This window comes from Pleuronectes platessa, chromosome 5 (genome assembly GCF_947347685.1).
Source record: "Pleuronectes platessa chromosome 5, fPlePla1.1, whole genome shotgun sequence".
In the NCBI taxonomy this organism is placed as follows: domain Eukaryota; kingdom Metazoa; phylum Chordata; class Actinopteri; order Pleuronectiformes; family Pleuronectidae; genus Pleuronectes; species Pleuronectes platessa.
The window spans coordinates 18,515,993-18,540,537 of NC_070630.1; the positions used below are offsets into that span (position 1 = coordinate 18,515,993).

Sequence of the window (24,545 nt, forward strand, 5' to 3'; positions counted from 1 at the left end):
TTAATATCTTGCATTTTCACAAATTTTGTGTTGGGTGTTCTTTGAAAAATTGTCATTCAACGTCAACAGTTTGCATTTTATTTATATATATCATATATGCAGAAACTCTGGAGGCTCTAACTTGGACATTTGCAATCATGCATGCACCTCCTCCGGAGAAACTGCGGAGAATCTCTGGAGTTCAGTGCATGTCTGAAACCAACTATATACATTTGAAAGGCAGCAATGTCACAATATCTGATGACAATGTTGTGTGCGTGTATATTTGGTGTGTGTTAAAGATAAAGATGCATTTATTCGTCCCAAACACATGCACAGTCATGCAAAGGCACACTCATACAGGTAGGGAAATTTAATCTCTGCTTTTGACCCATCTGGTGCAGTACACACAGAGCAGTGAGCAGCCATGTACAGCGCTCGGGGAACAGATGTTGGGAGTAAGGTGCCTTGCTCAGGGGCACTAGACAGGGTAGGGAGACTCTTGGATTTTTGGACAGATCAATCCAGGTTCATCTTTTTGTTGTCTCTCCGTGGAGTCGAACCAGAGACGAACCAGAGACCTTCTCTGCCCATAGTCCAAGTTTCTGCCACTAGACCACCGCTTCGAGAGAGGTCTGAGGAAGCCCTTCATATGTGTCTTAGACCACCTCCGAATATGGTCTGAGTGATCGGGTCCCAGTGAACGTTGGGCACATAGTTGTTGCCATTCAAACCTGTACTTTGTGTACCTGTGACTGGATCACACAGGACAGATGCTAATACCAGGTCTGAATGGGGTCATAGAGACAACCAATAATGTTTATGGACAGTGTGTTCCTGTGTTTTCATCAAATCCTAAATAACAAACTCCTACACCATCATGCTCAGTTATTACTCCTGACCCACCTGTCGTACGAAAGCGTCACTCCGGCTATCTTGGCGTTCTCACAGCTCATCGCAAAGAAGAACAACGAAAGGAAGTAGCCAATCAGAGATGTGCCGAATGCGAACCTGGCTGCTCCCATGAGATTAAGCTTGAGCCTCTTCATCAGCAGACCTCCTGAAAACATCCCCAGTGCCACCGCGGGGATATTTATCACACCTTGGATAAAGAGAAAAATTGGCAAAAACAAGATTTCATACTCTCCTTGTCTATCACTTCCCTGACCCTTACTGATAACACATGAAAGTTAACGGCTGAGCCACATCCAGAAGAAGAATAAAGCTTCACAACCTTCAAGCCTTCTTGATCAAAAACAGATCCCTGCTTTTAATGTATTCTATACCGTCATTTACCCTCAGGGTGAAGGCTTTTATCTACACCCATGTCCTTAACTCTGGTCACTAATAATGAATTCTCTTTGATAGGCAGCCAGTCTGCTCAGCGCAGGCATCTCGTCTGATGAGACCATGTGAACCTCATACTTTCATCCTACATTATCACCCTCATAGTTTATTATCACAAATCCAGCATCTCTGCAGCCGTGGTGCTTAGTGGGATAAATAGTGGGAGCACAGTCCTCTCTGTCTTTGATGAAATCCTCCCTCTATCTGTTTGTGAAGCATTCAGCAAATGCGAAAATAACATAAATTAACAGAAAAAAGCAGTTGACTAGTTTATGTATAGAAACTCTGCATTTGGAATTGTAAACATTGTTTAGTTTAGTATTGTGTGCTCTGACACGAGACTTAATTTGAGTAAACTAGACCACATTCATGAGCTTGTTCTGCCACACAATGCAAACCAAGCAGAAACACCTCCCCCCTTTTTTCCAGGTTGTATGTAACCCACGATTAATTCATGTGGTGCATGCAGTATTGATGGAGGGCTTAGCACACCCATCAGGAAGTTGGCCTTTGAGGCAGACTGCCTGAAGTGCTGCTCGATGAACTTGGGCTTGTAGGTGACCATGCCGATGAGCGAGTTCAGCTGGATGACTGTCACACACAGGTAGATCAGATACACCGGGTGTCCCAGCAGAGTGCGCAGGGATGGAATAAAGTCTGTAGAGGGAAAAACAAATAAATAATTGTGAGCTGGAACAAACACCTGCCTGCAAAAGTTAAATATTAACATGTTAGAATGACTGCCGGATGTAGGGATCTGTAACTGCTGCTGTGTAATGACATTTTCAGTTTTAAATGTACATGTACTTAATACTTCATATTTACATCTGGAGTGGGTCCTCTCTATGGGAGCCGCCATGTTGTTTACAGCAGCTCAGACTGGACAAATTAAACACCTTTTGAGTTTTTATGAAAACTGAAGGCTACCACAGGTTCTCTTTCATGTTTGGAAGGGGAGGGTGAGGTAAGGGGTGTTTAGCTACAACATACAACTTCACCACTAGATGTCACTAAATTCCACACACTGAACCTCTAAGATGTTCTCAACATATAACATTCACAATAATATGAGGTTAACGTGACCTTTGACCACTGAGATCTAATCAGTACATTTTTTAGTCCAAGCGACAAATTGAAGAAATTCCCAAAAGCTAGACTTGAGATATCCTGTTCAATAAGCTAAAAACCTATGAGGCCACCATAACCTTGACTTTTTACCTTTGACTACCAAATTCTAATCAGTTCCTCCTTCAGTCCAAGTGAACGCTTGTGTCAAATTTAAAGACATTTCTTTGCAGTTTTCTTCAGACATTCTGTTCACAAGATCAAAAACATGGTGTGAACGGTCAGAGTTCCTTGACCTTTGACCTCAAAATTCAAATCAGCTCATTCATTATTGAGATAACTAACTGTTTCAAATCTGAAGAGATTCCATTAAGGCGTTCTTGAGATATCATATTCACAAGAATGTAATAGACAGACAAGCTGGAAACCTAATGCACCCGGCTACTTGTTACCATAGATGCAGAGGCCTCATGAAAGTAGAAAAAATAGACACCATTGCATTTAATAGCCCGACCATTTTCTACACACAACATAGTGCTACATAAACTTTATACTAATACACATTAAAATGTACATATACCACCAACAACCACCTCCATCCTCACCTTTGGCCATCTCTATAAAACTGGTATGTTCATCTGCTGGATACTTGTGCTTCATGGGGGGTGGGGTTTTGATGAAGCTCGTCTGCTCAGGTGTGCACTTCTCTGGTCCCTGGGGCCCAGACATGGGCAGAGAGCGGGGGAGAAACCAGAATGGAATAGCAGAGAGCAGGGTGATGACCCCTGCTATGAGGTAGCCCAGCCACCAGGCCCCCACCCAGCGGGCATCTGCAGGGGTGATGGTGATAGTTTCTGTTTTGGGGGGAAACAGAGGGTAAGAGGTAATTAATGGTCACATAATGCTCAAGCTTTCTTGAAATAGGATGCAAATATTCTCCCCAGACGTCATCTGGGATTGGCTCAAACCTCACTTCGACCCACACAGGATAGAGACCATGAATGGAGAGGTGGATGGATATTAGTCAATGCGTATGCTGTATGATTTGGTGCGAAACTTCTATTTATAGTGAGATCAGGCTCCCTCACGCCCATTGAACCTTCTCTCCACTTGACTGGATAACCAGGTGAAGGGATTCAGATATCGAGCACTGATACATATTCACAACATAATGCAGCATCAGAGGTCACCTGTATCAACGTGTAGTTGGTCTTTTCATTACCTCAGTTTCTGAAATAGAATATGTGACTGAATATGTTTTCCCTATCTTTATTCCAGACCTTGGTCTTTCACTTTGAGAGCAGGATTTATTGATTTCACGTTCAGATTTTGTAATTCTTTCACTCAAACTCAGCGCTCGCACTCAAATAGGCCCAGAAGAAGAAATCTGATAACAGATGTTTTACATGCGCACAGAAGCAGCGTGATTGCATGGAGAAGAGCTGACACTGGAGCACACAAAATCTGTATGAGTAACAAAATATCTGAGTGCAAGCACACTGTATATATTATTATATTTTATTACTGTATTTTTATTTAATTAGATTTTTTTATTTTCTAAATTAAATTTAGCTTTTGTAATACTTTGAGCATTGCTAGAAGAGAGCCTGTGATTCAAGTATTTCATTGCCAGCGACAGAGCATTCGCAGGGTTTTAAGGAAGAGCATTACAAAATCTGAAACATGAAATCAACAAGTCCACCTCTCAAACAAGTCCACCTCTCACCTCTTTATCCGATAGCATCTGAAGATGCTATCGGATAAAGAAAAAAATAATAGTTTCCAGACGTTTTCCAGCTGGATTTTCATTTGGGCTCCTTCTGACATTTTAAAAACATTTTACAAGGAGGCGGAAAATCTCACATACAGCTCCTCTGAATCATTTCAGGAAAATGTCCGGACTTCAGTGCATGTCAGAAATATGCAGTTAATTACTTTCCCTGTCATTCATTGTGTCTCACACATTTTGAGCCCACTTTAAATTAGGGAAAAACAAACCAAATCGAAGGTGTCAAAAGCAAACCTGGCGGCTCCCTAGAAATCCACTCATATATTTTTTTTTTTTTTTTTTTTGCTCTCCCTATTTCTATTTCTCCCTCGCTCTCTGTTTTCTTCTCTTTCTCCCTTCTTCTTATACCTTCTTTACTCAGTCTTTCCCTCCCTCACTCTGCAGTAGAGACATTTAGAGGGATTTATATTTCCTCTCCCTCACCTGGCCTCGTTCATTAGCTAATTTATGCTAATCCCGTAGTCATTGAATTATGCGCACACGCACGCACACGGACATTGTTCCTGTGTTGGTGTATCTGATAACATCATGCCTCAGTTTTATGAATTACAAGAGGTTTTTCAGAGAAGAACATTTTGACCTGTAATGGCATTGAAAGTACAGGTGTTACTCATCACATTGACAATGGCCTTGTTTTATTCAGGAGCTCTCCACCTTATGTCATGATTTGGCTCTTAAAGTAGACTGAACAGAATATCTTTTATTCTATAGTCTATAGAATGAAGGGTCATTGACAGCAGCTTTGCATATTTACATAAGGGTCCGAACTTAAAACAAAAAGTGTGTTTACACTCACCCATTTTTACAAATCCAATGTCCACATAGATTTTGGCACACAGGGAGCCTAACAGGTATCCAAACACTGGTCCAACCACCGAAATCGTCTGCACACAGCCTGGGATGATGATGAACATAACCGAGAGGACAAAAAAAAACACACAAACTGGTTGGTTAAGAATTGAGATCCTGGAACAGAGCACTACACAGACAAATTACATCCGTTTTATCATCTTATCATTTGCATAGAACTTACTGCCTTGGTTGTTTTTGAGCCAAACGACGCTGTGGATCGGGAACAAATCTGCTTTCATTTTGTTTGTTGCTTCGTGTGGGGGCTTTGATTGTGTTGATGTGACTGTATTTGTTGAGACTTCACCTGTTATATCTCCTGAACAGTTTTAACTATTTGATCAGTACAAAAAAGCTCTGTGGTCAAATATCTTGGTCATCGTTTTATATAACTGAACAGATAATCGTATGTTCACTGACTTATTCTGTTCATGTAAGTGTTCAACTGACGTCTGTAGAGAACCCCTGTCTGTGTACTGCTTGCCTATGGTGCAGCTATTAACAGCAGTGCCTTGAGGAAGTTACTGTGTGTGTCCATTTTGACTGTTAAGTTGAGAGGAGCACTGATGCTCTTGTATTGAAGTGTATCTCTACCTCTGGGCGGTGCTTTTCTTACCCACATATAGAGCAGCATTCTCCTCGGTAGCAAAATCATCTATGTAAGAGATCCCCAGAGGCTGAACCGGCGTCTCTCCGATCCCTCGCAGGACATTTCCCAGGAGCACATAGATCCACATTGACAGGTTGGACTCACTTTCACAGCCTGGAAGAACGCACAAGTGTCATCACACGTCTTCACTTAGTGTGTGTGTATGCGTGAGAACGATAATCTGTATTTGAGATGGGCGAAATGACAACTCCGCAAAAGTGAAGCCAAAGCATCTTGATTGTCCCCCGGATGTGACATAGGGGTGTATATACCTTTAAGATGGGATGCGACTGTGTATGTCTCATTCACAGCTGAACTATCGCAGGATTGGCCAAATGCATGGTGGGAAATGTAGCCTGATTGTTTGTTAGTACTCATTGCCTGCAAACAAGTTTTTGAAGTAGCATCCGAGACAATGGCTGACAATGTGAGCGAGGGAAGCGATATTAAAGGTACGCCTGTGATGACAAACAACCATGAAAACAACAATGAACAAGATTCCGACCCAGACACATCATGTGTCTGTTGAACCACAGACTTTGCTGGATTTCATGTCTCTATTTGCTTCAGAGACAGAGAAAATTTAAAACTCTGGCTCAAAATGACGTCATCGAGGAAAAATTATGGTGTTGGTACCCGGGATATTTTGCCTTAATTTCTGAACAGTAGGAGGAAGTAGCTGCTTCCTGTGGAGGCTAGGATTGTGTTGTTTTACTGTATTTGTTGCGACAGGAACCTGTAATATCTCCTGAACAGTTTTCATCAGATCAGAAAATCTCAGTAGACATCTTTTTATATAACCGAACAGATAATGTAAAGACGTGTCATCCATCTTTATATACAGTCTGTAGTGTAAACACTCACCCTTGGCTGGCACTTCCAGCAGTTTACCATCTCGGGTCAGGTCAGCTGCTGCACCCACCGGACATGGAGACGGATTAAGTGTTGAGTTTGTTGCCCACCGCACCGAGGTTTCAAACTCATAGCTGAACCCAAAACACAGAGGGAACTGACATGAAATACAAAAAATACTGCCAGTAGATTTAATAAGTTACAAGCAACAAGGGAGAATTCCTTTTGGGAAAAGTGAAAATCCTCCAGAGGCAGCTTCAGTCAAGACTCAGTGAAGCATCAAAGTGGTTGGACTGCTGTAGGTTGACCTAGTTACAGTTCTACACCACGTACAGTAAGACATGATGTGTGTTATCTCAGACTATATACGTGAGTGGTAAAAAGTAAAATAAGTTAAGAGATGAGATTTCCTGCGGTATTGATTCAAACATCCTGTCACAGAATCTGACTTTGGTCTTTAATGCGAATGCTTTCCTTTTGAAACTTTTCTTAAATGGTTGATGATACAGTGTGTGTTGAAATGCTTGGATAACAGACCCGTTATTGTTTGCCACAGCTTGTCAAAGGAATGAGATGCACATGTAAACAACAATTTGTCTGTCTTGACAATCTGTCTTGCCCAAAGCGTTTTTTTAATTTTATTTTGAATCTCTGCTTCCGTCAACAGATTTAACAGACACAAAATTTGTGCTGCACATGTCCTGTGCAGCTGTTATTGATACATTGCAACAGCAAGTATAAATTATTTTCTTTCTCAGTGCATTCAAATGTTTTCTTAAATGCATTGAAAAATAAGTTAGATAGAGACAGTTATAGACTTGAATTCAAACAAGAATCAGGCCCATTGGCTCCTCTTACTCACCGTCCGATGATGAAGTGAGGCAGAGCGATGATGAAGGTGCCGATGGACATCAGCACACATCCCATTGCAATGATCTTTGGCCGATGGAGCTTTGCCCCAAAGTAGCTGACGAAGGCTATCACCAGCAGGTTACCTGATAGGAAGGAGGCAGGGCAGAAGTAATTTGGATTTTAAAATACTGTTGTTTACCCCTAATGCTGAAGATGCAGCAGGAGTTAAGCAGTACGATATGTAAGGTACAGAGCTGGATGAGGCTCTGTACAGTTCACTGGCCAACTGCTCCTCACTTATATCTGTGCACAATTATATCATCAGATTTCACAATAAGTGAAGTGGTCATAAGTGAAGCTCTTGCTTCAAGATTTGAAATAGTCAAATGAACTCAACAGAATGGCACTCAGTAGGGTTCAAACCTCTGCCAAGGCCGACCAGTCCCCTTATATAACAACACTTAAATTCACTAGATCCAGATTTGGCACCCACTCATAAACATCATCACATTCCAGGAAATATTCTATAAGAAATAAAGGAAAATGTTGAAAGAGGCCATATTTCACAGTATTAAAGAAAGTGAAACAAATTCCTGGATCTGCCCCCTGATCTGGATCTGCAACTAAATTGAATGGGTTTTTCCCTGACACATACCACATCCTTCCACAAGGTTTTGTGCTGATCTGCTTAGTAGCTTTTACATAATCTAAACTAAAAAACAAAACAAACACAGATGAAAACATAACCTCCCTGGCGGAGGTAAAATTGAATAAGTAAATTTATATGCAACAAAAAATGCAATGGAAAATCAAACTAAAGTCTAAAGAACCATTTCTCAAATTTAACACTATACTCAAATATTTAATAATTCCTGCCCCTGGATGAACATTGACGTCTGCATTGAATTGTCCTGGGAAAGGTATCACATGGAAAAACCTTGTGCTATACACAGTTGGACATTAACACTCTATTGTCACATTTCAGTCCCAGTATGACCAGTGACACGGAAAACTCATGTCGTATTGCTACGACCCTTTTTATAACTGTAAAGATTGGTTTGAGGAGATGACGTCAATCTCTTGAACAATCCTTCAGCTGCTGTCACAATGGAACTGTGTGTGTGTGTGTTAGAGAGAGAGAGAGAGAGAGAGATAGAGAGAGAGAGAGAGAGAGAGAGAGAGAGAGAGAGAGAGAGAGAGAGAGAGAGAGACCATCAAATGTAATGTAATCACAGTAGAAGGACGTGTGGAACCTTTAAGTGAAGAAGAAATTCTTAGACGTCATTAAGTCTTACCTAGTGTACATGGTAATTACAGTGACTCTTGTACATTGGAGGTGTGTACAGTGAGGAGTTGGAACATGTAACTGTAAAAATCTGGAACATACCAAGAATTATTCATGCAGCATTTGTATAACTCTGCATGAACATCAGCAGGGTCCTACAGAGATTACTCTATTTTTTCCTTCCAACTCCTCCTCTGCCCCTTTGTTTTCCCTCCACTCTGTTCTCTTTCGCACTTTCCCTCCATTTTTCGTTCCTCTTCACGGTGCCCTGCTCTGCCTCTTTGTTGCCGGGGCAACGATCTTATAGAAAAAGCTTGTTGCCTAGCCACATGCTCTCCACGGGAGACGGAGAAATGGAGAGATATCCAGGGTGTTCAGGTCCTGGCTGCGTGAGAGGTGTCGTCATCACCTTTTGTCTCCTCTGGCAGATACACATAACCTTAATCAGAGCATTGGCAGGTCACACACACGTTTACAATGTTATTGAAGGAAAAGGTGAATTATTCGTTGTTAATCCTATGATGTCAATGTGGGCTCAAACAACCTGCCTGACAGTTAAGGAGAAAGGTGGTATGAGAATCTCTGTGGGTCTCTCGCTCTGTTACCTATATAACCTGAATTTCCTGTTTGTCATTTGGAGTCTGCCCTTAGGCAAAGTGATTGACAACCGAGGGATGACAAAAAGCTTCAGTACAATAAAAGAGCTTGAACTACGCAAAAATGCTACATCTGTTCATTAGGAGAGGAGGTAAAGGAGATCATGTCGGGGAGTTCACTGCAAATGCACATTAGAAGTGCTAGCGAGGCATTTGTGGAGAGAAGGTGCTCTCAGAAGAGATGAATCTGCAAGAGGTGTAGATAGAGAGGGACGCCCCTGCTCTGATAGCACTTCCCTGCTCATTCCAGCATCAGTGGTGCAGCCGGCAGAGGCACGATGTAATGTATTAATTCCGCTTTGCAGATCACATGATTTTGTTAACAGCACATTAGCAACAGTGTTCACCAAAAACTCTCTCGACATCTTTGTCGCTGTCTTCTACATGATTGGCTCTGCTTTTTCATCAGGAGATATTTGTTATCTTTTTATTTTGGGCATATCTTTCACTAGCTCGAAGTGAATCCAGCGGAGGATCTCCCGCCGTGTTCTCACATTGGCTCCTGTGGGCTTGTAGACTCTCTGGGGCCAGGAGGGAAGAGTCTGCAGAAAGTCGTTCACACATGCACATCCTGTTGAGTAACTGCAGAGGATCTCCGCAGCTCAGTGCATGTTGGTAAGCAGCTTATGTGTCAGAGACATGCAGAGATTCATGCTGAGACTGGGGTCATCTGGTGGATCTAACAGGTACACCGAGAGGAGGAGTTTATACACAAGACGTTGCCACTGAATGGTCTGTACTGCAGCAGTAAGCCAGATCTACTATCTAGCTGCGCATTGTTGGGCAAGAGTCCCTGCTGAACTGGCCATGTGGTGGGATCCACACAATGAGTCGTAAAAGTAAGGCCTGTGAGCCAAGATGAAACCAGCTCTAAAGTTTCCAGCTAAGATCAAGCATGGAGATAGCATCTCCTCTGGTAACTTCCTCCCTGGGGTTTTCCCAGAAACCCCTGCTCTGCTCCTGGCCGTTCCCACTCTGATCTGACCTCTGACACTCAATTGGCTTAAAGCCAGCATCATCCCATGACCACACCTCAAGGAGGCTGGGCCTCCACAGGTTAATAAAAGCCCTGGTAACCCAAAAATCGCTGCCATTTTCCTGCTCTCTGAAGACGTCAACAGACCCCTTCGGGGCCTCCCAGATGTTCCAGTTGCTAAAGGGGGCAATTACAGACGTTTCTTTTATTTCTTTATTCAGTCGACGTTTTATTTTGATAGGACTTTTTGTTATTTTAACTTGAAGAGGCCGCGCACAGGAACTCGCTCGCCGGCCGAGCATCACAGACTTTTCTTTTCACGATCCCCACAGCTGCGACACAGCTGTTAATCCCTGCAGGACAAAGCATCATTCTGTCGCAGAAGAGACGAGGCCGAATTCCGTTCCACGAGCAAGACGAATTCGCTCCATATCCGGTCCCAGCACGAAGCCGCTGCAACAGATGAACCAGCGCTATCCAGCTCAAGCCATGACGTCTTCACCTAATTCCGGGGATTCGCTGACCGCATGTACCCCGAGGAACACAACACGAGATTCACTGGACTTCTGGAAAATCCGCGCCACGCGCAAGCAACACCACGGAGGTCACAGTAAGAGGCTTTATTGTCTGGGCAGAGACTGGTTTAAATACTTAGCGTGTCATGTTTATTTGAGTGTGTTTGTTTGTAGATCGCTGATCTGTTTTTAAGCCGTGTAACACGAGGGAACGATGCGTCACTTCCGGTTCCTTGTTTACATTGTCGAATGTTTTAAAGTGCCTCGCGCCGTGACAGAGAGCCTCCGGCAGCACTGTTATCGTCCGACTAAGTTTGCAGAGACTTAACCTGTTAAAAGATCGGTGCACAACTCTAATTTGTGTACTGAGTGGTGAAGTCACTGTAGCTGGTCTCAGACGATGTTTTTTTGATGTCTCTTTCTCTCTCTCTCTTTTCTCCTTAACCTGTTTTTACACACGTCCCGACCTACACTTACATATTTCATGTGGCATAGAAAATTCTAGATTTAAAGAGCCCTAATACATCTCGACGCCATTCGGCGCCAGAACCAGGAGATAAGAAATCCCTTTGTCTAAAGTTCCTTTGTGTAACAGGCGACCGACCGCCATCTTGTTTTCGACCTCATGTCGTCACCGGGGTCATAAACCTCCATCTTGAAAGTACGTGAACGTAACATCTTGTTCCTGGCCAGACTACATCACAACGTTATCTCGTCATTACGCCATAGCCACTCCCTTTTCTCTTTAGACACCCACACACACACACACATAGAGACACAGACAGGCAGACACACACGACCACACACACACACCAGTAGATACTCAGTATTACATGTGTGACCATTGTGATAAGTGCTGCTGCTGCTGTTGCCTTCTTTTGAAATATTGGAGTTTGTTAAATGAAGAATCATTGAAATAACATTAACTTTATTTCCCCTTTTGAATAAATACTTTTGTAATTAAAGTATTTGTATTTCTGTGATTATTTGTACATATGTATGTGAATGCAGCTGGATTACTATAGCCTGTGCTCGAACTTAAAACCCTTCATTGTTTATTATATAATCATTAATATTAAATATTGAGATTATTAATTTAACTTTTATCACTTGAGACTGATAACTATAGTTTGACTAGTTGGTCCCTGTAACCAGGGTGGTGCCCCGCTACGATAAGCATTAATTACAGATTGTTTCATTCTTAATTGATAATTTTATTGTTTTCATTAATTATTTAACCATTATTAATTGATAACCGTATCATTTCTAATTAATTATTTTACTATTCTTAATTACTAGCTTTATAATTTTTAATTATTTTTAATAAATAATTTCTACTTTAATAATCATTTCTCATGATTATTAATAATTAGCCAACGTCAAATCTACTACTACTATTGCACAACAGCATTTTCACAAATTAAATCTGTGGTTGGATCGAGAATTTATTCATTGAAATAATCTGACTACCTGCTTTATGCACAGTAACCCCTTTTTTTTATGTTTATATTGATTGAACCAGTGCTGCTCTGTTTACGTGAGGAAACGTTTTATAAGAATGAAAAGCATCCACAAAATGTCTGACCTTTGAAATTTCGGACCCTGCGGTGGATTGGGCATCTTCACAGGCTGTCACCATCACCTCTTGTCCAATGTGATCATGTGAGCAGGAATTGGCTCCAGAACCCGACAATAACGTACAGGATTAGTGACTTAAAACAAAATTGATGACTGGATTAAATCTTTCTCTACTTTTAGATACGAAGATGATAATGCAGAGTGGCAGCACTAAGGGAAACAGCTTTTTTTGGCCTTTTTAAACCAACTACTTAAACGATGAAGTGTCCTTAAAATCTAACCTACATTACCAGTGGGAAAAGCAGTATTGGTCATTCAATTCAAGCAAAGGTTTTGTGTGATATTTGATAAATGTCAACACAGAAATAGGGAGTTTGTGTCTGTCTTACACAACAAATGATTTTAAACATTCCCGCAGGGACCATCTTCTCGTAACTGATTCACATGTCAGATAAAAGCTTGTAAATTGCCAATAATTCTCATGTTTATCGCTAAAAAAAACAGATTAAATGAAACAGTATAGAGAAACTATAATAGCATCACAATATCTTCAAAATTCTGACTCTATACAGCAAAAGGACAGCTTGGAGACTCTTTGTGTCCCTGGTTGACACTATGACTCACCAAACACACGCACACACACACACTCACTCACACACACACACTCACGCACACACACACACTCACGTACACCTTCACACACACACCTGTCCTCTTCTTGGTAGCCTGATGAATCCTTTATCCACAGCGTGAATATCTCAGTGACCCATTCATATTTCTGTCCCAAAGACAGAAAGGAAGGAGGGAGGGGAGCCTATGACACACGGGCGGTAAACAGAAACAAGAGAATAAGAGCAGTGACTGGCAGGGCAACTCACCTATCTCGAAGCTCCCATCAATGACACCTATTAGGTAACTGGGGATGTCAAAGCGTCTCTCCAGCTGAGTTATTGTGCTCTTCATGTAGCTCCCCGACAGGGCCTTTGCAAAATAGGCAAAGGACAGAGCCACTAGAAACATCTTGGAAAAGAGCGAGATGAAAAAAAAGAACAAAACAAAGAAAGGTGTTAATATGCACAGCAGCGTTAAAACAACACACACATTGTTTGTATGCCATTATCACTTATCCACTTGATTGTGGGATGTGTTTTTGTCCTCAAAGAGCAGAGAGATGAGGAAGCACTTGTGTGATTTCGCTGTGGTCGCCCCTGTGCATGAACTCCCTTCATTAACCTTCTTCCAGAGGTCCAACATCCAGTCACTAAGAAGTGTCAGCGTCGTAGTAATAATGAGGTTCAGATGAAGGAAAGGGCTTTGGAGTGGGAGGAGAGAGACGGAGATGAACACAGTGTGGGTTGGAGAGTGTGAACTGAGAGCGACTGCGGACAAATGAATTTACTGATAAAAGAGGTAAAGTAGTCCACATACAATAGCCATAATAAAAATTATAAATTATATATACCTATAAATAGATGGTGATAAATATAGCTAAGATAAAGAAAGGAATCCCCTGTGTATTATTATGTTGATTGTTTTAATTTGCTTTATAATGAGGTAGCAGAACACTGAGTAGAGGACTTCCGGTTGTAAATGTGGTGAGCGGACGCACGAGAGAAGGCTCCCAGTCAACTTTTTGCTATATTCGTTTTTTTTACCAAGCTTTCTTCCCAGTGTTTTTGACAAACCATCAGTAGTGGGTTTATTCAAGTGTTTCCATTTGAAATGAGCAATTCGAAGCTTGTTAAATCGGGTTGCAGTGCACAAACCCCAGCTACACGTGCTGCTACTAGCGCCGCAAGTAAGCTAGCACCGTTCTCAGCTAACAGCCCTCTGACAGCGACAAAAACTTCAGAACCCGGAGCAACCATGGATGCCGCTGTCATTTCTAAGGATCAACTGGGCGCAGAATTTGCAAAGCAAAGAACCACACTAAGGGATGATGTCTCTCTCCTGATTCAAGAATCTACAAAGCCGTTACAAGCCTCGATGGACTCACTCCAAACAACAGTGAACACATTCCAACAGCGCCTCACCTCAGTGGAGTCTGTGTCCGGTGATAACTTTGAACGTGTATGCGCTGTGGAGTCTACCATTAAGACGCTCCAAACCCAAAACCAATCTCTCTTGACTCGACTCGATGACCTAGAAAACCGATCGCGGAGAGCCAATCTCCGTATATTGCACATACCAGAAGGCAGCGAGGACGGCAAGGACCCGGTTAAATTCATGTCGGAGCTGCTGACGCAGGTGATGGGTCCCGAGGTCTTCACTTCGCCGCCCGAACTGGAGTGAGCCCACCGGTCCCCGACCTTCAGATCTGGACAAGGAAAACCTCCGCGCACATTCCTGGTTTGTTTCTCCCGATTCCAACAGAAGGAGGCTGCGCTGCGCTGGGCAAGGAATCACGAGCTGCGGTACGGAGGATCTGTCATAAGGATGTTTCAAGATCACAGCGCAGCTCTCGCTAAAAAGCGCGCTGCATTTAACGGGATAAAGCAAGCCCTTTACCAAAAGAACGTCCGGTTCCACCTGATCTACCCCGCCAGGCTACGCGTGACACACGGGGACGACGTGCTCACCTTCGACTCACCTGATGAAGCTCAGAGGTTCTACGATCAGAGGATTGGTAAAGAGTAATAATGCGGCAGTGTTTGCCTTCACTGTTTGGCCTGGAGACGGACGGTAAATAACGCATACTCTACTGTGTACGTGCGTAACTGCCTTTGCAACTATTCTGACATACGCCCTGGATTTTAAGGTACTGTGCTTTCACCCACGCTACGTTTGGGATAACATGTTTAGAAGGTGGGGGGAAAAAAGTGGCCCGGATCTTGTGTTACTGTGTGCTTACGTTCATGTTATGTATGGGCTAATATATACTTAGGGGGAACAAAAGAGAAGGGGACACATAGCTTTCCCATTACATGGATGTGCATATATATATATATATATATATATATATTTTTTTTTTTTTTTTTTTTTTTTTCTTTTTAACGTCTAATTATTATTTTATAATATTTTTGTCCCCTTAGCCCTGCTTTTGCCTTCATGGCCTTTGTGTTAAGCTTGTTAATATAATATACATTACTGGGAGCCTTCTTAGCTAGAAGCAAGAAGATGATGTTCTACCGGAAGTTTTTGGAAACAGTGTTATGCCTGCAGCTTGCCTCAGGGAGAGGAACAAGTATAGGCTTAGTGTTAGTTATGTCTATGTCTGGGGTATGGGACAGGGTTATGGGATGGTACACCACTAGATTTATTTATTATTTTTATTATTTCTTTATCCCACTCTTTCATAGTGAGGTCATTCATGAAGCTGTACACTTTTTTGTTGCGACCATTTATTTGCTTTACAGTTATTATTGCAATTCTATCCTTTTTCTGATTAACCATGGAACAAAGAACTAATGTAAGAAAGACTGATGTAAGATTTATTAGCTGGAACGTAAAAGGCTTGAATGGACCTGTAAAAAGAGCTAGAATATTCAATCACCTTAAATATTTAAAATGTGAAATTGCATTTCTTCAAGAAACTCATTTGTTGTTAAAAGATCAAATTAGACTCAGAAAAGCTTGGGTGGGACATATGTTCCACTCAAGTTTCAATTCCAAAACACGTGGGACAGCTATATTGATACATAAAAAAATTCAGTTCAGTGCTACCACTGTTATCTCTGACCCACAGGGGCGCTTTGTCATAGTTTCTGGGCTACTTTTCCACAAACCTGTCGTTTTGGTTAATATATATGCCCCAAACTGGGATGATGATAAATTCATGGGTATAGTTTTCTCATTAATACCAGACATAAACTCACAACAATTAATTTTAGGGGGTGATCTGAATTGCACAATTAACGCAATATTGGACCGCTCTAATCCTAAATCTACAGACCCTTCAAAAATGTCCAAATCTTTAGCTTTTTTTATGGATCAAATAGGAGGTGTTGACCCCTGGCGCTCTCTTTTTCCACTTGGTCAATCCTTCTCCTTCTTTTCCCCAGTCCACCACTCATACAGCAGAATAGACTATTTTTTTATTGATAGAAACCTTCTTCCCTTTGTCACAAATGCAGATTATTCAACCATAGTTGAATCGGATCACGCCCCAGTTTTACTAGATCTTGTGTTTCCTCCTAACAATTCGGAACGCCCTCCTTGGAAATTAGACAAAACCTTACTGGCTGACAGTTCATTTTGTGATTTGATAAACAAAGAAATTGATAACTTTATAGAATCCAATAAAAAAGATAACATCTCCTCCTCATTGCTTTGGGAGACACTGAAGGCTGTGATCAGAGGTGAGATTATATCATACTCAGCAAGAATCAATAAGATGCGTAGACTTGAACAAGACCAGCTTATTAAATCAATAAGCACAGTAGACTCTCAGTACTCTACGTCTCCATCCCCTGAACTCTATAAAAAAAAGCTTGACCTTCAAACTCAATACAACCTGTTGTCAACCGGTAAAACAGAAAAAATGTTGTTAAAATCACGTGGATATGCCTATGAGCATGGAGAAAAAGCTGGCCGTCTTTTAGCATACCAACTTAAGTCCCAATCTGTTTCTCAACAAATCTCACAAATAAGGAAACCAAATGGTGATTTAACTATTGACCCGGGAGAAATTAATGAAACATTCACCTCATTTTATTTTAACCTGTATACATCAGAGGCAACCAGTGATAGAACTGATATGGAACATTTCTTTTGGGATCTCGAGGCTCCTTCCATAAAGGTAACGGATAAGACAAAGACCGAACTCCCATTGCAACTGTCTGAAATTATTAACGCAATAATGGCAATGCAAAGTGGTAAGACACCTGGCCCCGACGGCTATCCAATAGAACTTTTTCTAAGAAACTATCCCCAATTCTTCTTGAAATGTTTATGGATTCTATATCCCGTGGGTCATTACTAGAGATGAGCCGGATACTCGGCTGAAACGAGTATCCGGTACGGATAAAGCACTTTTGCCGAGCACGAGTATTATACGAGTAATACGAGTCATTATCTGTGCTCGGACTGAATGAAAATCCTCACACAGCGTCACAGCGCTCCTCCCCTTCACACACCGCTCTGCTCACTCACGCACAGAACAGCTCTCTGTCTCTCAGTCACTCAGGTTCGCGGGTCTTTTCCGTTAACGTTTAGGGTTTCTTCAGCTTGAAGTTTGTTTTTATTTCAGTTTGTACTTACTTATTAACCAGTAGAGTTCTGTTAAACGTGTGTTCGTTCAGACGTGGTGCTGGTAGAAAGCGACTCGCGTTGCGTCTCTGCCTGTCGGAGAATTTTTTTTTTTTACTTCACGCATTGAGTGTCTGGCTTCTCTCTCTGGCTTCTCTCTCTAGCGTCTCTCTCTCTCTCTCTCTCTCTCTCTCGCGTCTCTCTCTCGCGTCTCTCTCGCGTCTCTCTCTCTCTCTCTCGCGTCTCTCGCGTCTCTCTCGTTGGATTTTTTTTTTTTTTTAAACCGTCAGTAGGCTCTAACCAGTTTTATTTTACTTCACGCACTGAGTGTCTGACACGTTGTAGGTAGTAGTGGTATAACAAATATTACAAATTAAGCTACACACACACACACACTCCCCCTCTCTCTCTCTCTCTCTCTCACGATCAGTGATACAGAATAATGAGTGATACAGAGTGTGACATCCCTTCTCTCCAAAGCCAGGATCATATCTGGCCATGTTCATCGCTCAAGCAAAGCCAGCAACAGACTACATGAGCTGCAAACACAGTTGAATCTCCCCCAGCACACGCTCATAACAGATATAAAAACAAGGTGGAACTATACGTTCTACATGCTCCAGCGGCTGCTGGAACAGCGCAGGGCTGTGCAGATTATGACACAGGAGTCTAACATGGGTAGAGCTCCAACAATCATCTATCCAAATGAGTGGAGGTTAGCATCAGACATGCTCACTGTTCTTTGTCCCTTTGAGGAGGTCACAAGGGCACTCTCAAAACACAGCGCCTCCATCTCTGAGGTCACCCCCCTCCTGCATGGCCTCTGCTCCATCATCAGGTCACTGCATGTGGGAGGTCTTGCAGCTGGTGAGGAATTTGAGGATGAATCTGATCAGTTCATGGCTGGTGATGATGATCAGGATGCCACAGTGGGGCTGGGCCAAGATGTTGAGGCTGAGTCCAGGGAAAAGTTAGGCACAGCAGCAAGGAGACTGGCAGCCAATCTGAGCAAAGAACTAGAATGGCGTTTCCAACCAATTTTTGCAAACTCCACATTTCTGCTCGCCACTCTCCTTGACCCCAGATATAAAGCCAGCTGTTTTCCAGACAATATTGATGTGGAGGCACTAAAGAGGACATTACTCAACAGGATGGAGCTCTGTAACCCTGTGGCTACACCTGCAAGAAACACAGAAGAGACACCTGACACCAGCAGCACTTCAGTATTGTCTTTCCTGCAGAAAAAGAAATCGGCTATTCCAATGAGGACACATTTACCATCAGGTGATGTGGAGGCCTACCTGGCAGATGGGGACATCAGCCTTACCGATGACCCAGTGAAATACTGGTCAGGCAAGCTTCAATGCTGGCCCAATCTTACACGCTTTGCACTGCAGCATCTCAGTTGTTCACCTACAAGTGTCCAGTCTGAGCGTGTTTTTAGCACAGCTGGAAATGTGGTCAGTCCACAGCGTGCAAACTTAGACCCTAGCCATGTGGAACAACTGGTCTTCATTAAAGTCAATGCAGATCTGAAAAACAGCATCGGACTATTTGATGCGTAGAACACAGTCTCCCCGCCCCCCTCTCTCTCTCTCTGTCTCTCTCTTACTCACTCATACACACACATAAACATACACACACACACACACACACACACCTGGTGTGGAAATAAATTTAAAAAAAAATAAAAATACAAAAATCATAAAAAAATGTCAAAGTTAAAAAAGAAGGTTGTTGATTATGAAAATACTTGTTATTACATTTCACTTCATAATTGCAACAGCATGTGTTGTATTCATTGTTGCAAAACTTGTTCTGTAAATAGTTCATTTGCTATTGTGATCAAAATCATTGATCTGAAGCTCAATGCTGATGCTGCTGTGTATAGTTCTCTAATCAGCAATAAATATAACAATTTTTGATCAACCCATATCAATTGCATGCTTAAAATAACATACTGGTTAAAGCCCCGCCCGTTTCAAGACAACCCGGCCTACTTCCGGGGTTAAATCCCGCCCACTTCCTGGTTAAATCACACCCACTTCCGGGTTAGGCCCCGCCCACATCGAGTACGGATACGGATACAGATAATTCATATGGTTAACAGATACAGATACAGATAATGCTGTACTCGCTCATCCCTAGTCATTACCACAAACACTCACTGAGGCATCGATTATTCTCCTGCTTAAGCCAGGTAAAGAGAATACAGAATGTGGTTCATACCGACCCATCTCCCTCCTAAACAGTGACGTGAAGATCCTAGCTAAAACTCTTGCCCTACGCCTAGAAACCACAATGACTGATGTGATCTCTGCTGACCAAACCGGTTTCATTTTGGGTCGACACTCATTTACAAATATCAGACGGCTTTTGAATATTATTCACTCCCCTGCGTCCAGTGAGGTACCTGAGGTGGTCATCTCGCTGGACGCAGAGAAAGCTTTTGACAGGGTTGAGTGGGAATATTTATTCACGTGTTTAAAGAAATTTGGGTATGGTCCAAATTTTATCTCATGGATTAAACTTCTTTACAGCTCACCCAAGGCCTCTGTGGTTACAAACGGCAGGCAATCACAGTACTTCACCCTGTCGAGAGCGACCCGTCAGGGATGTCCAATTAGTCCACTGTTATTTGCCTTGGCCATAGAGCCCTTATCCATTTCACTCAAATCATTGCCATCAATAAGTGGAATTTTTAGAGGAGGAGAAGAGCATAGACTAAGCTTATATGCCGATGATTTACTATTATGTGTCTCGGACCCTATTCTTAGTGTACCTCATATCCTCCATGCTCTGTTAAGATTTGGTAAATTCTCCGGGTATAAACTGAACTTTAGTAAAAGTGAATGCTACCCTGTTAACAACTTGGCTCTTCAAATTCAGGAGAATGTTTTACCGTTTAAAATGTCTAGAAATGGCTTTAAATATTTGGGCATTAACATAACTAGAGATATGAAAAACCTCTATCGGGAAAATTTTGCTCCTCTACTTGATAAAGTCAAATTAGATCTAAAGAAATGGAGAACACTCCACTTGTCCTTGGCAGGTAAAGTGAATTGCATCAAGATGAGTGTGCTCCCCAAATTCCTCTACCTGTTTCAATGTATCCCACTTTACCTTCCTAGGTCTTTCTTTAAAGGTATTGATAGCGCTTTTATTTCTTTTATTTGGAATGGCAAGAACCCTAGGGTACGTTTAGAGCTTCTACAGAGGCCTAAATTACAGGGAGGCTTAGCTCTTCCTAATCTGTTCTACTACTACTGGGCTGCAAATGTTCAAAAAATAATGTTTTGGCTTCATACTCCAGACACAGACCGGTGCCACTATGAGGCTACATCATGCATCTCAACATCTCTCACGGCTCTGGTCACTTCCAGTCTCCCCGTTTCTATTTCCCAGTTCACAAACAACCCAATTGTCATCAATACTTTGAAGATCTGGTTTCAATTGAGACGGTACTTTGGTTTCAAACAAATTCTTAGCTTAAGCCCTATATGCAATAACCACCTCTTCCCCCCAGCTAAAATAGACGCTACATTCTCTTTTTGGCGAAGACAAGGCATTTCTAAATTTAAAGATATGTACATAAATTGTGTATTTGCCAGCTTTAACGACTTATCACAAAAATTTGGCCTTCCTCGATCTAGCCTATTTCGATATTTTCAAGCACGCCACTTCCTTATGAGCCATGACCCCAACTTTCCAATTCTCTCTTCAATGTCTGGCTTAGATGATATGCTAGAATCCCCGTTTAATTCAAAAAGGCTCATTTCTAGAATACATGATTGTATAGCTTCTCTTAAAACCATAACCATCGCAAAGATAAGGGCGGACTGGGCAGATGAATTGGGGGAAGACATGGAAGATGACATGTGGAACTGTGCTTTACAAAGAGTGAATGACAGCACTTCTTGTGCAAAATTAAGTATAATACAATTTAAAGTTCTACACCGGACTCACTTTTCCAAAGCAAGATTAGCTAAAATATATCCTAATTCAGATGCTAGTTGTAACAGATGCCATCCCACCCCTGCCAACTTAACCCATATGTTTTGGTCATGCCCTGCTCTGGTCACTTACTGGTCTATGATCTTTAAAACAATATCTGAGGCGCTCAATACTGATTTCCAACCCAATGCAGCAGTAGCTATATTTGGTATCACAGACCGAAGACATTCTATAGTAAGGAAAAGTTATAAAAACATTTTGGCCTTTGTGACTCTGCTTGCACGCAGAAGAATATTATTACATTGGAAATCAAAAAACCCTCCCAAAGCGTCTTTGTGGATGTGTGACCTGATGCACTTTATACAATTAGAGAAAATTAAATACTCACTTAGGGGGTCAAGGGACAATTTCTACTCCACCTGGGATCCGGTTTTGAAATACATAGGGAAACTCAAAACTATACCTGATACCCCATAGCAATATTTCTTGCACTAGGACCCTATATCAAGTAGCGTACAGAATATATATATATATATAATTTTTTTTTTTTTATTATTTTTTTTTTTTACCTATTATCTTCTTTTTTCGTTATTCTAGGTGTGTGTACTACATGTTCAAGTGGGTGGGGTGGGTGGGATGTTGTTTGTATGTGTATGTAAAAAAAAAAAAAAAAACTATGGATATGTCTGTTAAAATGTATGCTCAGTGTATTCGGTGTTCATATACATTTCCAAATAAAAAAAATTATCAAAAAAAAAGAACACTGAGTAGACCCAGGTCAACTCTATCAGTCATGACTAAATGCCATCTAATAAACACATCCACTCAAAATGTCATTATCAACATCAAAACGGGCCTTAAACCTGCTCAAAGCACAAGAAGGGGTTGAATAAGATCTGTAGAGGTTTTTACATTATAAAATTGACTCAATTAACAGTCTGCATTACTTGCACCTTCCTCACCACTTCCAACACAAGCAGGACAGAAATATCTCCACATCGCCAGACTTTTTTATCAGAGCAAAGGCATTTTCATATATAAATGTGGTTTGGCGAAAATTTAGTCAAGAGGTCCTCTGGATTTTTGCCTTTCCCATATGAAGAGCGCAGCAGGATACTGTCCGGGACAGATGTGTTCCCAATCACAACAGGAAAATGTTCCCAGTTAGAGAATGCAGTAAGGACATGACGTATACATACTCTGCTTAAATCATATATTATTTTAATCTTCTAAGTGAATAGCATCTCTCTTGCATCATGAGATATTTTATAGTTTTACATCCAACATGAGTTAAAAATGTCGTCACCCGCTGTGAATTTTTTAGGATATTCTCCTGGTGCATTCTCACATGGACCCCCTCAGACATGTTACGGACATTTAACTGGCGAGCTGGCAGGAAATATACAGAAAATGTCTGAAGCAACTGACTTGACATTTTCACTATTCCACATTCCAAATGTGATCAGTCTTTTAAAGGTTTCTACCCCTTATGATCAGACATGTTGCTGCTGTTTCAGACCTGAAACAACCAAGATCCAATGACTGAATGAAGCCAAAATAGTTCTACATATAACTTAATTATTATAATGTTCTGAACTAATTTAAATTGTAATCCTAGATCAGTGGTCTCCAGTCTGCAAAGACACAGTAAACACAACCAGCAGAAAACAGCGCTGAACCTTCAGTACCAACGTGGAAATGAAAAGACAAAACAATAATTTGGACTGTGTGTTCCACCGTTACAATGTTAGCATGGTTCCCCCACTGCATGGACATTTTCAGGACTTGATAAAGATAGCTCCTCTCCCCTCGGCGGGGATATTATTAAGATTTTTTGAATTTTGGATTCAAGGAAAAAAATAACAAAGAATTCAATATCTCCTACCTTCAGTTTTCTTTATATCTGCAGAATTTTATGAGTTAATGTTGCAGTTTTTCACTTTGGGATGTTCAGATTTTTGTATTAAGTGACAAATGATGGTGAAACCTGCCACTCGCTGTGTTAAACCAGGCGTTCAGCATTGTCGACCGGTTTAATCTAATCTACAGTCACATGTTTGCATATGAAAGCAAATCCTCCCATATGGTTTGTATTCTCTCTCTCCCTCTGACTTTTCCACCTGTGACGTCTGAAGCATGAAAAGAAATCTCTACAGAACGAGGTCCACTCTGTCTGATTCCACTACACAATATTTCAACAAGAAATGTGTTGCTGATTTCTGATTGTATATTTAGTAGAGATCATTCTAGGAATAAAGCATGCATCTGTAACTTTTTAATAAAACCTGACAAATATTACTTTACACATCTTTTATCCAGGTATTTCAGAAATATCTCCCTGTCAAGCAAAATGTAAATGCGCTAACTTTAGATTATGGGTGAAGGAAAGATTCAATTTCAATAATTACACTTGATAAGTGTTATGGTGCGTTAAATTAACACTTTGTGGTGTGGACCCTTCAAAAGAGTCAAGTCTGAGTTATTTTGGATATGCTGATTTTGCTGTGAAGTCATGTATCCGTCTGTGTTTCTTCCTTAAGCCTGAAACATGCTTCTGCGTTTTCACGGGCCCGTAAGCGCAAGAGCCCTTCCGGGTCCCTTACGTGCTTATGTATCCCTCCTTACGTGCTGACGGGTGTCGACCCCCTTTTCTAAAATTTACGGCAAAGCTCCGCAAGCTCACTCAGCCCGCAAGGCTGTGATTGGTCTGCTCTACATCCCTTCTGGAGCTGCATTTCCGGTTTCATGCCCCATAATACAGGCAGAAACAACGGGAGATTTAGAAGAATGAATATGGACCAAATAGAAGAGCGTTTGGCAGAAGAGATCCGAAAGTATGTCCACTTGTATAACCCGTCACTGACTGGCGTATTTGTCCGCCTGAAAAAGGCTACAAGGAGCCGCAGTAGCTATGTAAATAAACAATCGATGAAGAAGAAAGAAGGCGTCTCTCAGGTCGTCTTCGACAAAAAGCATTACTCCGCCTAGTGTTCTGGCGCGGAATTGCTTTGT

At 41.6% G+C, this 24,545-nt stretch overlaps 1 protein-coding gene across 1 annotated transcript in view; it reads right to left on the reverse strand.

The window, feature by feature from the left end:
- Window positions 1-24,545, reverse strand: part of LOC128440027 (solute carrier organic anion transporter family member 1C1) — a 39,508-nt gene that overhangs the window by 8,011 nt on the left and 6,952 nt on the right. The window contains exons 2-9 of the mRNA XM_053422602.1: window positions 13,271-13,412; window positions 7,393-7,525; window positions 6,543-6,664; window positions 5,646-5,792; window positions 4,977-5,075; window positions 2,997-3,245; window positions 1,819-1,983; window positions 886-1,081 (exon numbers count right to left, since the gene is read on the reverse strand). Of these exons, the coding sequence (XP_053278577.1) occupies window positions 886-1,081; window positions 1,819-1,983; window positions 2,997-3,245; window positions 4,977-5,075; window positions 5,646-5,792; window positions 6,543-6,664; window positions 7,393-7,525; window positions 13,271-13,412 (1,253 nt within the window). The remainder of the gene's footprint in view (window positions 1-885; window positions 1,082-1,818; window positions 1,984-2,996; window positions 3,246-4,976; window positions 5,076-5,645; window positions 5,793-6,542; window positions 6,665-7,392; window positions 7,526-13,270; window positions 13,413-24,545) is intronic.